General features: G+C 35.9%; 1 protein-coding gene across 4 annotated transcripts in view; it reads left to right on the top strand.

Moving 5' to 3' along the window:
• The window catches only part of form3 (FH2 domain-containing protein formin 3), a 103,808-nt gene that overhangs the window by 71,405 nt on the left and 14,940 nt on the right, over positions 1-17,463 (top strand). For all 4 annotated transcript variants that reach the window (XR_015071834.1, XM_085957169.1, XM_085957168.1 and 1 more), the window contains exons 3-9: positions 6,694-6,884; positions 9,224-9,383; positions 10,019-10,052; positions 12,910-13,261; positions 14,178-14,519; positions 15,632-15,888; positions 16,626-16,814. Coding sequence is in view for 3 of the 4 variants with exons in the window: in XM_085957169.1 (XP_085813295.1) it covers positions 6,702-6,884; positions 9,224-9,383; positions 10,019-10,052; positions 12,910-13,261; positions 14,178-14,519; positions 15,632-15,888; positions 16,626-16,814 (1,517 nt within the window). In the remaining variant the exon portion in view is untranslated. The remainder of the gene's footprint in view (positions 1-6,693; positions 6,885-9,223; positions 9,384-10,018; positions 10,053-12,909; positions 13,262-14,177; positions 14,520-15,631; positions 15,889-16,625; positions 16,815-17,463) is intronic.

The raw sequence follows: 17,463 nt of genomic DNA on the forward strand, positions 1-17,463 counted from the left end.
AATAAAATGTTAAAAAAATAAGTAGTTTTAAAATAATCGTCATTTTCATTACCTATTAACTCTATTAACTTGTTGACTGCGGAGCATTTAATTACTATTTAATTACCGCATTTAAATAACATGCTAATTATATCGAATGGTCAATTAATTAGTGTACAACAGATGTAACGATTCTCAATCATAATGTCCTGGCGAAGAGGAAGAGGAAATAACATTCCTTTCACCAAAATAATTTGTAGGTATTACTCCGTTCCTGGGGGGAGGGGTCCGGACCCAAAACCACTGACCCCCTATTGTGTGCGCGTCTCCGGGGTTCTGTTCTGAATAAACTCAAAGATGTGATAATTCCTCATCTAATTTTCGGAAAAATCAGACTGGCTCTTGCTTAAGACTTTCACGGTTATCAGAACATTTAAAAAAATATAGAACACCCGAAATGAATTATGCTAAAAGAGCCGGAAACCACGGGGTTTTCATATGTCATATTATTAATATTGTCAGAGTCCGTTGTATTTCAACATATTATATTAGACAAATTATGCCTAGTTCAAATCAAAAACATCAGTACCCCTATAATGTTTCTGTCCGCGACGTATAAAAAATTGATATTTTTATATTAGAACATTTTTAAATGTTTGTAAACAGTGTTTGTACTATGTTCAATAATTGTTCTAGCATATCTGTTTTCTTGGTTTGGATTAGCCATAAAATCATTTTTACTCTAAGCAACGTTTGCTGTTTTAAAAAAGCGAGTCGGAAACGTCAAAGAAAAAGGAGAAAGAACAAGATAGCCCAAATATCAAAAAATATAGTATAGGTAAGTAATAATAAATAATAAAAATAAAGACATTACTATTTTCGCTCCGTATACTGAACGCTGAAAAACATGGAAAAAAACCTCGCGTCAATTATTTCTACTAACTAAAAGAAAACTACGCATTTAGAGGCGGTTTCTCTATGGTGGTAATGAAAAAATAGTAAAATATAAAATAAAGTTGCCTACTTAATTATTCAATCTCTCTATTTTAAATCCAGGATTTTTTACCATAACTTTATTTAATTTATGAATGTTACATTATTGAGGAATGGATGAAACAATTAATTATCCACTGATGTAACTCATTCAATTGGCTGAACTAGAATTAAATCATGCATACATAGAATAGTGTATGCCCTTATTCCATTGATGTCAATAATGCATGTTTTTATTTCATTTCACACTTTTACTTTCATCATATTGACAAAATTAAATTACTTTTTTTTAACAAGAAAATTATGTAAGGGGTCTTATGTAACATTTTAACATAGTCAGGAAAAGTAAATGTATAAGTATATAAAACAAATAATTATGATATGTTTTTCTACAGTTAAGTACCTACATGAAGAAAGCATTCAAAATTCTATTGAAACATTCAGATGCGTATTATAATATATAACGTCGTTTATTTGTGGTAAAACAAAGTACCTACTTAATCAATAAGTAAATACACAATAAATTATTATTGTTTTGTAACGTTTTATTAATGTTCTTCATTCAAATAAAATTAAGGCGGTCAATTCGATTATCGGTGAACGGAAATTAATAGTAAATCAAGTATATTATATACATACTTGCGTATTATAGATATGCTGAAAATTTGAGATTTCTTTTTGCAGTTAGTGTGACAGAACGTTTTCCACGTGTTAACAATTATGATGAATCTTTAATCCTAATGAGGCTTGAAAATCCTGCACTTCACTCGGAAAATGTAATTCACAACAATAAACAGAGATCCCTGCTTACAAAAATATGAAATTTGAAATCATTTATCAACGGTACAATAATAGGTATAGGCAATAGGTAAGGTAATAGGCATAATATGTACAATACTACTTACCTAGTAAAAAAATTGGTTAACGGTGTATTTATTAATACATCATCAGCTTGGTTCAAGCGATGTAGGCCTTTCCTAATTCCTTTCACCACCCTCGGTCCTTACTTTTTCGCAACCATATATTTCCGCTGAAGTTAATCAATTCGACCAGTGATTCCCAACCCTACGGCCACGAGAGATATGCCAGGGGCTTCGCGAGAATTCGCAAAAACTTCCGTAAAAAGATAACTAAACCTTTTTGGTTGCCAGATTAAAAAATGTTTGACGTACAGTTTTTTAATAGATCATAAATGAATAGACACGGTTATTGTAAATTTAAATATTCAATTTTTAAATATATTCTTTGCACATACCCGCTTGAGATAGTCACTCAAAAATAATAATAAATGTACTAATAAAGAAACAAATTTACATAAAACTGGACACAAAAATAGTTAGGCACGGTATTTTGAGTCTGTTCAATGCAGTGCGTTTCCTAGGTTTATCACTGCCTATCTATAGTATATGCTGCCTACCTACTGATGTATACATCTCTTTTATAAATACACCTTAATGTGTAGGTACCAGGCAGGGTTTCCTCAAGATTTTCCGAAATGACTCAAGGGTCTCTTAACCTTTTCAATACCGGCAAAAAATAAATAGAAAACCCTCCCACACCGGCATGATTTCAGAAAAATCTTTCATTACATAGTGTTGTACTAAAATGCTTACAAAAGATATATTTATGGAGACATTGGAATAAAACTCAGATTTTTTGACAATGCAATCAATATTTATTTATTGTGTGGTATTTTTGCCAGCATGATCCTTTGTGAAGACGCACATTGCATTCTTGACAAAGGTATCTGGTCTCTCCTCGCCTCTTATGCGCAGCACATACTTGGCAGACTCGCGATGGATACTGTTTTTTTGCAATCTGTGGAATGACCTTCAGAGTATGTCTGGATATTATTCCAGACAATCTATTATTGCCGGTGAATTCATTTAATTCGGGATTCGGAGTATCCGAACTGTCTCCAATTGTCTCCAACTCTCGCCAACTGTCTCCAACTGTCTGCATCTATCTCCAACTGTCGCCAACTGTCTTCAACTCTCGCCAAATGTCTCCAAATGACTAAAACTGTCTTCAACTGTCTCCAACTGTCTTCAACTCTCTCCAACTTTTGTCACCTGTCTCCAACTGTCCCCAACTCTCGCCAACTGTATCCAAATATTTTCAACTGTCTTCAAATGTCTCCAACTGTCCAAAACTGTTTCCAACTATCTTCAACTGTCTCCAACTCTCGTCAACTGTCTCCAACTGTCCCCAACTCTCGCCAACTGTCTTCAAATGTTTCCAACTGTCTTCAACTGTCTCCAACTCTCGTCAACTGTCTTTAACTCTCGCCAACTGTCTACAACTATCTCCAACTGTCTGCAACTGTCTCCAACTCTCGCCAACTGTCTTCAACTGTCCCAACTCTCGCCAACTGTATCCAAATGTTTCCAACTGTCTGCAATTGTCTAAAACTGTCTCCAACTCTCGTCAACTGTCTCCAACTCTTGCCAACTGTCTCCGACTGTACCCAACTCTCGTCAACTGTCTTTAACTCTCGCCAACTATCTCCAAATGTCTCCAACTCTCGCCAACTGTCTTCAACTGTCCCCAACTCTAGCCAACTGTATCCAACTGTTTTCAACTGTCTTCAACTGTCTGCAATTGTCTAAAACTGTCTCCAACTGTCTTCAACTCTCGTCAACTGTCTCCAACTATTGCCAACTGTCTCCGACTGTCCCCAACTCTCGCCAACTGTCTCCAACTGTCTGCAACTGTCTCCAACTGTCTTCAACTGTCTCCAACTGTCCCCAACTCTCGCCAACTATCTCCAAATGTTTCCAACTGTCTTCAACTGTCTCCAATTGTCTAAAACTGTCTCCAGCTGTCTTCAACTCTCGTCAACTGTCTCCAACTCACTTCAACTGTCTCCAACTCACTTCAACTGTCTCCAACTCTTGCCAACTGTCTCCAACTGTCCCCAACTGTCGCCAGCTGTCTCCAACTTTCGCCAACTGTCTCCAATATCTCCGATTCGGAATTTTCCGTATTTTTCAGAAAACAAAATTTTTCGAAAAATTCTATAGATAGCTGAAAATATTAAATTAATTACGGCCAGGAACAAAACCGGAAATTTCCGGGTCCGGTATTAAAAGGAATAAACATTAATCACGGAAATTTCCGGGTCCGGTATGATAAGGGTTAAAAGGACTCTTTTTCGCCAATCAAAAAAGTTGGGAATTACTATATAATCCAGTGGAATTTAGGGCTGTCCAGTGACCATTTAGTGGCCGTTGGGTACCATCACATGACTGAATTTGACCGGCGATTATCCACTCGTAGCGCAGCATGGCATGACAACGTGCATGCTGGGCATAACGCGGAAATACTGCACACGAAAGCAATTACCATAATACCATTGAATTTTCAACAACAAAACGTCGCTGTAGGATTGGTTTATCGAATAGACCAAATGTCAAATGTTCAGGATAATAATCAATACATGAAGGTATTTAAATTGTTGTTTTTACAGCATATGAATGCTGTTTTCATTACAAAGCAATTTAAAGAAAAGGATGGTTCTGGTCCATTTAGATATAAAAAATCATTCTGCATTCAAAGGTCGATTTCGACAAAACGGATATTCGACAAACCAATCCTATAGCGACGAAAGGGTAATTAAGCAGCCATAAACTAGTTACCCGATAAAAAATGAAAAAAATTAAGATGTTGTGTTGTGTTCATAGATATTGTCTTTTTTGGACATTTCACGCACGGTTATACGTTTGAGTTACGCACAATTGGATCTGCCTGGCCATTTTAGGAATTAACCGCCACTAAAGGGAAGACATAATATTTAGATTACTTTAATTAAAACATATATTTCTATGTTTTTCTATTCGGGAGAGAAAACAATTGAATAACACAGAACAGATCTCAGTTTGAATATATAGAGTCTATATAGACAATCATTTTCTCGTCAAAAGCTAATCTTGGTTAATCATGCAAAAATCATCTTGAAACGTCTCTGTCTTAATAGAACAGATAGATACTCCAACCTACACTTACGTTTAGTTTCCTAACAAGTTTATTATTATGAGTTATTTTTCTCGGTAATGCCCTTCCATCGGGTTTTACACGCCTACACTATGCTCAAAAATGTAAATAAATGATTAATCGGTAGTAGTAATTTTTGTTGCTACAAGACGTGATGACTTCACTTTGGATGAGTGTTTATTTGCTAATCGTTTTTTAGCGACGAAATTTGTTATTAATGATGATTTTGAATCATCATTGATCTCCTGAAAAGTGACTTCATTAATGAGGATCGTCGTCTTCGCGAGATGTTCCTACTCCTCTCGCGATTCTTCCCCAATCGTCAGTGGCGCTTTTAGTGACGTAGATATCCGAAGCACTGACTGATTTAGACCCCCCCCCCCCCCCGTCCACGATAACAGTAATTATCTATTTTTAATTTTTCAAATAATGAATGCAGAAATATTGTTATGCCTTGTGTGATATTTGACACCCAGTTTGTGAGAAATGCTCAACTTTTTATTTAATTTCAATATGTGCCTGATTTTAACTGCTCGGAGGCGCCCTTTCTAATTTTCTGGCGAATTGGTTGCGTCATTTGCGTCAGATAAACGCGCCGCTGCCAATTGTCCCATTCGGTTTGATGTCGGTCGTATTTGAAAGTCCAGCGTACGGATGTTCTTCTTATCCTTAGTTTGCTGTTTACATTAAAGCAAACATTGGATCCCTCCGTTGGTTTCACGAATTCATGAGTTCCACTGATACCAGGGCTCTAAATGAACCGGAGCGCCGTTCCGGTTCATGAATTCTCCAAAATTAACGCCCCGTCTCGTGGAAAAAATGATTTGCCCATCTGTGCTAGATAATATGTCATATACCAACAATAAATCTAACACACTTATTTTTTATAAAGTACTATAAAATTAGATAACTATGTTAATATTTTCGGAAAAATGTTGAGCCCTCCGGTTCGTAAAATTTTCCATTTCGAGCGCTGACTGACACGGGCCTTCCAAATGCCAAGTGGGATCGGTCAACCCGTTGAAAAAGCTATTATACAGAAAAACTTATCCGGGTCACGATCCTCAGTCATGAGGTTCTAACGAAGGAACGCTTAGTTTTGTTTTGACATTTTGGAAAATTGGTACATTTTTTGCAAAAACTCTGTGTCCGTGGAAGCAGCAAAAAAGATTTTACTTACATAATTAGTTCATCATAGTCATTTGTATTTTTATTACAACGTTTTTATTAGCTCGTATTCTTATTTGTCCGGTGGTTGTTTGTCCAGTACAAATCTTGCAATCGATTTTTAACTAACTTCCCGACCAGCTAGACATTTGAAACTTTTAGAATATATCAGAACACGATGCCAATTCATTCTTTTAATACTTTAGCCATCTTTGAATTAATTTTTAGTTAATTCTGTTTTGTATGGAATTTCAGAAAAATCCGTAAAAAGTAAAAGACTATTATTGGTTGCTAAGGGGGTGGTCCTAGCAACTAAATTATTAATATATACGTGTTCGTATTATATTATTTATTTTCAGTTAAATTATTATGTCAATATAACGTACAGGTATCGATTTGATAAGTCAATCGTTTATTTTTTACGTACTTTGAAATGCTTATAATGTTCTTCATTCCCCACTTTTCCTAGTTTATATAAGGAAAACTGATGATTAACAATAACCAATATAAATGCAAGAAAATTAAAAAAATACCAATAATAATGAAATAACTTATTTCCAGGTGTGAAGATGGAGAGTCGCGTGGGTCTGGAGTATATAGTGGAGAATGCGGAGTACATGGGGAAGCTGGCCGCAGCTCTGGCAAGCCCCAGTATTCCAGTTAAGCGGCAAGTGGTGGAGCTACTGTCGGCGTTATGCGTCTACAGCGCCGCGGGATACGGCAGGGCTCTTGACACCCTCGCTCATTACCAGGTAATATATTTTTCTTTATGACATCATCAGTAAAACAATACAAATGAAAACATGGGTAAGTTGCCACAAAAATACGCTATCTAGCTATTGGTCTGCGGGACCAGCCAAATTCTACCGCAATTACCGCAGGCTGCTTTAAGCTACTGCGTTTTTGTGTCAGCCTACGGTACACGACGTGTAGACCGACCCTAAAGTATGAGAACGATTACGATAGTATAATAAAATGAAAATATGAAGAAAAATCCCGAAAATCCCAGGGAATTCCCGAAATCTGACTTATCATTTAGAAAGTTATAGAAAGATATGTACGAACGGTATGTATTGAAACATATTAATAAAGGTAAAATGTATAATGAAATTACACTGCGATTTTAGTATGGTTAAAGTGGTATCAGTGGTAAAGTAAACATTCTCAGTTGGTAACGTTTGCAAATAAAATCTAAATGGCGGCCTGATGTTTGACCCTTTGCTTTCACTTACTTAAGCATTATTTGTTGCAATATTGCATGAATTTTTATCAAAATTATTAATAATGGTACCTTCTTCATTCTGAATGTACCTACCTGTCTGTATATTTTTTATTTCTGAATTTCACGCCGCGGACTGTCTCTGGCTACCAATATAATTTATATCGCCACCATGGAACAGCCCGTATATTTATCGACTACTCACTTATTATAATTGTGTGTTTTAATATTTTCTATTTTTTTTAAAAGTTAGTAAGTAGGTAAATATACCCAACGTCCGCATTATTATTAGACTATAATTTATAAAACGTATAGTAGGTAGTTAAGATAAAATAATATGGTAATAAAATCAGTTGCTAACATCATAAATACATATTAAGATTTAAGATTTATAGGCCATTAAGAAATTTTAATGAGTGCATTCACTCAATACGTAGTGGACGGTATAATTAAAATTTCAAAAACTACATTGCAACATCAGAGGCTTCATGAGTTTTTTAAAGTAAAATTGCAAGATTATTGATTAATACTGTAGTATGTAACTACAAAGAAAAGATACATATGGCTTGTATAAATACGTAATACCTAATATCATTTTCATGGTGGTATCAAAGACGCGTGAGAAAATCTTCTCTATATATACATAAATGTAAACGAAGCCTAAATACAGTAAGAATGTAAAGAAAAGGGGAAATAGGAAAATCACAGAAACCTCCGGCTAAAAGAAGATTCAATGTCTTTGAGTGGCAACTAAAAATGAAACGGGGTGGTAGGTATTCTAAATTCGCCTAACGGCCCACATGCCCCACGTAGGTCAAAATGGAGATTTTTATGTTTTTTTCAGAGCATAAGCCTGGACATTCCTTAAACGTTGTAGATAATCTATTTATATAATTTTGAAGCCTTATTATCCTTTATATTTATCTTAAAAAAACGATTTTTTTCTCGGTTTGGTACATGTTCAAACACGCGCGTTAACATGATCTTACTCCCTACTTTAGTTATAGTTTGTCAATTTATGGCTACGACCGTATGTTGTAGCTTAACCACTGGGATATGCCAATAGAAATGGCGTATTTCAAAAAAATACTACCATATTCTTAGGTCAATAATTATTATAAAGCAGTCATTATTCGTCGGATGTTTTATCACATTTGAATGGTCAAAGACATAGCTTATAATCAGTATCTTTAGAATTATCTTCAAATTTGGTGATCGTGCCCATTTTTTGAATAATAAAATGCCTAATTCTTGTCAAATTTGGGATCAGAGATTATAAATATAATTTTTTATCGTCAATATTTCTATTATTTAAATAGTAATCAATTTTACTAATAATTTTATAAATCCGTTTAAAAATTAATAAATCTAAAAAATCGTAACACCACTATGGATGTACTGAAATATGACTATATTCTAAAACATTAGATCGAGATGTTTAAAAGAATACTATTTCATGTAATAAAAATACTTTATGCAGTCATCAAATGTTTAAAATAAATATAAACGATAATAAGGCTTCAAAATTATATAAATAGATTATCTACAACGTTTAAGGAATGTTCAGGCTAATGCTCTGAAAATACCATAAAACATCCATTTTGACCTACGTGGCGCGTGTGGGCCCTTAAGGGCAGCACTTTGCCTAGGGACGTCACAGGTTGTTAGTCGCTTTGAATGATCTTGATTTATCTAGATAATTATCAGGGATACACAGATTATAATTAGCCAGGACATGATAATACTTATAATGTCTCATTCTCCTTACTATGCCGTAGTTCTCTGATGATCTTATGATTCTTATGGGTGTATTGAAAATTTTAATATTAACATTTCAACTAAAAATATTATTACCTACGTTTAAAATTTCAGAGTTTGAAAGGTGAGCGCTACAGGTTCAGCGTGATCGTGTCCGAGCTGGAGAAGACGACACAGCTGGATTACCAGACAGCGCTCATGGCTTTCGTCAACTGCCTCATCATATCAGCACCACATTTAGACGACAGAATACGAATAAGAAATGAATTTATAGGTTTGTTTGAATAGAATTTTTATAATAGTAGCACTACAGTTACAGTAGGGTGCAGAAATACAATCTCTTCATAAAGTACATTGGCAGATCAACCGTCTACCACGATTTCCTCCGATCGTGAAGTCACTTTTATGTCGTTCCCTGGAGTCATGACCGAACTAGAAAAAATCCTATTTTCTGGGCACGATCGTGTCGAAGATTACTGAGCACGTATAAAAACATCCGAATTAACCTGGAGCTTCCAAGAGTGACCGCGCGAGCGCGTCCTGTCTTGCGTTTGACAAATTTGATGTTTAGGTACATATTGAAGGTTGCCTGACTTTAATTATTATTTTAACTGACAATTAATATAAAACAAAAATAATACCCTAGTAAATAAAACAGCAACTCGTTACTTGTCTAAATTTCATTTGTTACTTTTACTTATAATTGTTCACACTAGTAGTTACGCCCGTAAGCACACTGGTGGGAATCCAGCGGTAACAGGTTTAAGTTTCGTCGGGTGTCGTATTTTTTTTCTAAAATGGATTTTTTATAGTAGATATAATAATATATATGCATGAGATTATATTATATAGTTATATTTTCAACAGTTTCATTTTAATCCTCTGACTGATCTTTTCTTTTCTTTTCAGGATTAAACATATTACCAATTCTCAATAAACTAAGGTAAGTGAGAGGTTTAGCATGCAATATATTATTGTTATAGTGCACATAAAAATACTACGAAATTAAAGTGTAATAATCTCTATATATATAAAAATCTCGTGTCACGATGTTTGTGGTCGCACTCCTCCGAAATGGCTTCACCGATTTTTATGATTTTTTTTTAGCTATATTTGTTAGGTATGAGAATAGGTCAACAAGTATATTTCATACCGCTAGGTGATTAGGGTATCTCTATCCAGAAAAAAAATTCTTTTATTTTTTTGACAATTTTTTTTTTGTATTTTTTTTATTATTTGGCATCAAAAAATACCTATAATCCCAAATTTTGACTCTCTTATCCCCACCCTTCCATTTTTTATTCGCGATTTTATTATTTTTGAATGAACAAATTTAACCGTCGTTCGTATTTCAAACAGAACGAAATTATTTATGTTGTTGAATGACAGATGGCGCTACGTCCGAGAAGAATTCAAGTGAAGCGTAATTTTGACATTTCATTCGGCATATCACAACGCAGTGCGTGCAAAATTTTGTACGATTTATTTTAATTTATTTATTTTTGTGTGCGTGTATTACAGTGCACAATGCCAGCAAGACGCAAGGGGGGCCATTTGGGCCATCGAACGAATGAAGCAACAAACATGCGAAATAGTAGAGCAAAAAGAACAGACGAACAAATCCAACAAGATAACAAAAACGTGCGTGTGAGCATGTCGCAATTGCGTGCATCTCAATCACAAGAGGCACGAGCTGAACGAAATCAACAACGACAATTGGAACGGAGCCAAGCGCGCCGGTTCGTAGTTAACACACGCAGAGCAAATGACCGACAACGCCAACAAGTACATCGAGCATTTACATCCGCTTCGTTCATTCGTCTCGCATTCGAGTAGGAGCCAGATATTAAATATTCCGCTCATCCGAAAGTGCTGATTGGTGCTATGGACAAAGAATGTTCCCATTGTCATGCGCTCAAATTCAAACATGAGTCAGCCGGGATGTGTTGCGCATCAGGAAAAGTGCAACTACCAGAAATTGAGATACCACTAGAACCATTGAACGGCTTGCTCATCGGCACGGTTCAAGATTCAAACCTGTTCCTGAAGTCCATTCGCACATTCAATTCATGCTTCCAAATGACTTCGTTCGGAGCAACAGAAATAGTTCACAATATTGCGGCAAATGGTCGATAATTCCATTTTACGTTCAAAATCAAAGGCCAAGTATACCACAAAGTAGGCTCATTGCTGCCAATGCCAAACGAACCACATAAATTTTTACAAATCTACTTCATGGGCGGTGATGACATTAATCGTGTGGATGCACGTTGTGGCTACATTAACCTCAATTAGCTTAATGCCAGGCGCATCGTCGGCGAACTGGACGCCCTATTGAATGAGCGCAATGAATTATTGAAATTCTTCAAAGCACACATGCACGAATTCCAAAGTGACAATCACATTATTGTCATCAATCCTGATAAAACACCAGCTGGAGAGCATGTGCGTCGATTCAATGCGCCTGTTGTCGACGACATTGCTGGAATCATGGTTGGCGACCGCACATCGACGTGAGAAATCGTGTTTCGAAGAAGAAACCGTTGATACGACGCTCTCCAATATCCGCTAATTTTCTGGAAGGGACAATACGGATATTGCATAAACATTAAACAACGAGATCCTGTCACAGGTAATTCATTCATTATGAACATCATTACTCATTTTGAATTGAGAAAATGAATGGTTGGTGTTTTTTTTGTTTTTATCGGCGGTCATCGTCTACAGCGCTCCATTCCTCTTTCTGTCATAGATCCCATCCCCACACACTTACGATACATTCGTTATTTTTTATTTAACAACCAAAATATGAACTAGAAATAATTTATATGGCAGAACAACGTTTGCCGGGTCAGCTAGTAATTTATAATAATTGAATAAAATTATATAAAATTAAACCTAAGTACCAAAGAACTTGGTTGACCACCACAGAGCAGATTAATCATGTGTTCCTTGTTGACTACCATCTGCCTTTATATAATTGGACAGATCTTTATTTGCACATAGTGTCTTTATTCTGAAAAATCTAGTATTGCTAATTTTTGAAAATCGTACTTTCCCTTTCCCGAACCCCAGAAAACATTTTAGCCACATACATATTAGCCTCTTTAGGGGAAAATGACTTTAGGGAAGTAAAGGGGTAAAAGGGAAATTAAAATTGTTTCCTATTTTTTTGTGGGAATGGTGCATGGAGATTTTTTTTAATTGAAACTTTTTTCTGATATGAAAAAGGGCACACGCAAAAATTGGCATGTGAGCTAAAAAACTCTCGACTGATTCTGGGAGGATTTTTATTTCGTTTTAGTTTATTTTATATGGATAATCGACAAATAACTAAAACTTCCAAAAACGCCATATACCCAATGTTTCTGCCAAGGCCGACTATAATATACAGGCTGTGGCACTGAATTGGGAATTACGATGGTAGTGCTAGACATTGGTTATCTTCGAATGCAATGCCCTCCCTATTCGCAATAAATGAACATTTTCGATTGTATATTTCGTTCAAATATATGCCTATAATAAATTTACAATCAGTTTACCACATTGCAATCCAAGTATGAGAAATAACTCTAGCACATTAGCACTATCATCGAAGTTTACAGTTTAGTGTCACGGCCTGGTATGGTCACCGTACTTATGCCCCAAACGGTAGTTAGGTACTTACACGTCCTCTACATAAAGTATGTCTGTTGGATATTGAAGCGGATGAAACCGATCCTGTTCGTTATTAAATTAATAGGTAGGTAGGTAAATAAGTATTTACCGTTGAAGTGAAAGAATATCATATTATTTTGTAGGCAGAGTTGTGGGTCGGAGAGCACAGCTGGCGCGGGAGCAGGAGCGGACCTCGGAGTCCAACTGGACGTGTTCGGCGAGCAGCGAGACAGCGACGAAGCCCGCGGGCCGGCCCCCGGAGGGCTCAACCTCAACTCTCACCTGGACGTGTTCTGCGCAGTGCTGCGGCGCGTTGCTGACACCCCTCAAGAGGGCGCCTTCCTCGGTCTGCTCCAGCACTTGCTCCGCGCCGAACCCAGTGAGCCCCTCGGGGCCCTGGCCTTCAGCGCTGCCGAGACGCTCGTCCACCGCGCTACGCTCATCGAGAGCGAAGAGGACGCCGCCAGACTGCTTAGAACACTTCCTGCTTCCCAGGTAATGAGTTATTCGGACAATTTAGGTATCCACATTTCTATCGCAAATCAGCCACTTTCACCTGCTGTGTCACGACAAATTTTTGATATCAAATAATTTTCACACTGTTTTTTATGAATACATTTTATTTATATTTTCGTAATTTTTTTTAATACTACTTATGCATGTGTGTCGCAATGCCGAACGACATTTTAGAATATTATGTGGTATATGCTATTATAAAACGATTGGGAATCCCTGGTTTACACAATGTTTACAGGTCGCCCATTCTAAATTTTGAACTCTTATTTTTTACTCTGTTACTGATGCCATGAAAAATGACGAGATTCTGCTGATGAAGTTGAACGGTTCCGTGAGAAGTATCTACCATTTCACTTGGTACATCTATTGGTTATCCAACGCCAGGGGCGGATTGGTAGCCACTGAAAAACTGTGGAGGAAAAAATTATACCTACATATTATATAACATTGGACTTTGTATAACTAAGTATTAACATAAAAATGAATGAATGTCCCAGATTTGAATCCCGGATCGGGCAAGGTTGAGGAAGTGGCTAACATCCATTTCTCGTAAAAACAACATCAGCTGTTAATATAACATCCACTCTATGAAGGGCCCATTAGGATCGAATACGCTAAAATAATTACGTCATAATATCACTGCCCACTGGTATCATATTTGGAATGCAAACGATCCTTTTTCTATTTATTTTATTACAAAATTACTTGGGACCCATCAGCCTATCTGGATTTCTCCCGTTATACCACTGGGCTCTATCTACGGCATACTGAACAATTCGTATCTTATGGACATCTGTGAATTATCAGTTAATTTTAATATTATACTGAAGATAATCTCTTACCTACCCAAAGAAAACTGTCAACTAAAGAAAAATGCGTATTTACCTATCCATAGGGCAAACCGGGCTGTATCCACTGTCAGCAGCAGCGAGGCGATTCCACTAGTCCAGGAAGAAAATCTTCCCTGCAAGCCGGCCGTGCCCTCTCACCCCCTCCCCCTCCGCCATCAAATGCACCCCTGCCCCCGCCACCACCTCCTCCATCCTTCGGTCCACCTCCTCCCCCTCCTCCGGCACCCGGAGCTCTTCCTCCTCCGCCACCATCTCGAGGAGTCTCCGCACCTTCACCGGCTACCGAAAACCAAATAGATCAGCTTCGACTTCTGCCTCAACAGGAGACCCCTGTGCCCAAAACTAAAATGAAAACCGTCAACTGGAACAAGATACCCAATAACAAGGTTTTAGTTTTTTTTATAATGTAGTATTTTTTAAACTTACTGATACTTTATTCTCTTGATGAGTAGATTGCACTCCACAATGTAGTTTTCGAACCAAGCCAGTGGTGCAACTAGTAATATTAAGTTCAACGCAATAAGCAAAACTCACATAGATCCACTAACTATGTGATACCATATTTTTTTTCTATTAGTACTTATCAAAATTTGAAATATTAAACAACAACATATTATAAGCATATACCAGGAATTGGCTATTTTTTAATATATTATCAGATTTCACGTTATAGAAACACGAGGAATCTTTTACCATAGGGCATAACCATAGGGAACCCGGGCTCACTTATTGATAGCATCCGAGGCCTGAAAATTTAAAATTAATTGCTGAAGGGAAAATCTTCTTATAGATTGCCATAAATTACAAACACCATTGGTCAAAATCGATCATGTACACTTCCTTTAATATCAATAATTTTTTCAATGTTAAATTTATTACATTTTGATTATAACTGTTTTTTTTATGAACAAACGGAAGAGTACCTATTATAATTTATATAGGTTACTTTTATTTAATAAATTTTTAATATTTTTGGACCGCTGACATGAAAAGGCAAATTCGACTCTGGCACTAATAATTTGCATACTCTTGCGATGAGGTAACTATGTCACTTAACCAGACCAGCGCATCTATTCTATACACAAGTCTGCTATTGGCGGCTATCAAGGGTAGTTTGTCATATTTCTGTATTGAGGTATTTTATAATTGTTACAATAAGTTAACCGTCTGAACTGTCAAAAAGTGCTATATTTTAACAGCACATCTCTTGACTGTGTTAACTTTTAGAGCGAGATAGACAGTTTTGACAGTTTCCTATAGAATTGCGTTTCGTATAATAATGCATTTATGTATATCTACCTATTATTTTATCTTATTAATGACATTAGACAGCTATTTATCTTCTAATATAAGGTAGATACTATTTCAGATTTCTTTATATTAAGGCAATAATAAATTTATTGATGGTATGGAACACTATTTTGTAATATCTGACCGCACTATCTGAAAAACGCTATGTCAAATAACAAAATAAAATTTAATAATTGATAAATTTCAGGTGATAGGCAAAAACAACATCTGGTCGATTGTGGCTTCGAATCACAAGCACGGATCTTCGGGTTCGCTGGACTGGGAAGAGATGGAAGGTCTCTTCTGCCAGCAAGCTCCCCCGGGATCTGCAGGATCCTCTCCGCGTTTAGGGCGCTCACACTTAGAATCCGCCGATAAGCGCCCCCGGAAGGAAACCACTGAGATAATACTCCTCGATGGAAAGCGGAGTCTCAATGTCAATATCTTTCTTAAGCAATTCAGAAGGTAAGTGTCATTCTAATGTTACAGATAATATTATGAACCTAATTTTTTTTTTTAACAATAATATAACTAGGTACTAAAATATACTTTTTGTATCTACTACTGTAGTTATAGGTATCTAAAATTACTTCATTTATTTTGTTCATACTGGTGCACAAAATAAACGCTGGATCTATTGAAAGACGGCTGAGGTCATCCTCAGTAGGTTATATCTATATCAGTAGTGAAGACTATATACTAAACGATTATTTACAGTTTACTTATAAAAAAACGCTGAGGCTGATGCTATGGCTGTACTGCAAATTTAATATAAAACATCACACCGACAAGTTGAATGTAGGTGATCTTTTTTGTGGGTGTTAGAATGTTTTGGCCGAGTGAAGAAATGGCGAAAAAAACAAAGATGTTGAATTTGACATGCCCGTAATTTTTAAGATTTTTTAATGATCTTTTTTAGCGTGTAGGATATTCCTTACATTTACTTGTCCAAATGTGTAATTATTATTCTTTTAAATTGTTATAAAAGTTTACATCCATCCAACAAGTAGTCTTTACCACTATCTTCCTACTATCACTAATTATTGATACAGCATCATAGATTTCTTATTTTCCGTGTTCTTCTGCGTTTCAGTTGGTTTCCAATAGAAAATAACAATCAAACTTTATAATTAATTAAAAATAATACATAACATTTTATGGGTGTTTCCGTATAAAAAATAGTATTTTTATTATACATACAGTTCAAATGAAGAAATAATGGAGATGCTGAGAAGTGGGGCGGAAGGCGCAGTGGGCTCAGAACGACTGCGCGGTCTCCTGCGACTTCTACCCGAACTGGATGAGTTGGATGTCCTTAAAGCCTTCAATGGAGACAACACCAAACTTGGAAATGCAGAGAAATTTCTCATGATGCTAATTCAGTTACCAAAGTAAGAGTTTTGACAACTTTATAAATTAATATGTATTATCTACCAGTGGCGAAGACTCCATACTAGGCGATTATTTAAAGCCTACCTTCTTAAGAAAAATAGTTTTTAATTTTATGAATATGCCCAACGACATCTATCGTATTATTGTCATAATAATTTTATGATATTTTCCACTATTTCAATAAGCACCATTTATGGCATGTCTCGAAGGTTTAAAAAAATAAGCAACATCTCGTTTCGCTTTACATATTGTATGGAAGTCGAAAACTTTGTTTATATGAAGTTTGTTTCTCATAATTTCAAGACGTCTGCGGTGGCCCATATAAATTGGTAAGCTATTTAAGGAGCGCTTACACCTAAATATTACGTAAGTGCACATTTATTCAAAATAATTAAAAAAAATAATTTCTAGCGATTCAATCACATATAAATATTGATTGTTGTTAAAAAATAATAAATAATTTATCTCGTGATTTTTATTTGTCAGTTAGTTTACGATTTATTCAGCCATTTATGTAAGTTGAAATCTCATATTGTATCTAAGTCTGTGTTTTAAATATAGAAGTATTTTAAAATGTCTAGTTTACGGGTTAAATTATAAATTGTTATAGAACAGACTCACAACAACGGATATTTTCAATATATTTTG

This window comes from Rhyacophila brunnea, unplaced genomic scaffold, assembly GCF_057557595.1.
Source record: "Rhyacophila brunnea isolate RB1 unplaced genomic scaffold, BYU_Rbru_1.0 scaffold_6, whole genome shotgun sequence".
Classification (NCBI taxonomy): Eukaryota; Metazoa; Arthropoda; class Insecta; order Trichoptera; family Rhyacophilidae; genus Rhyacophila; species Rhyacophila brunnea.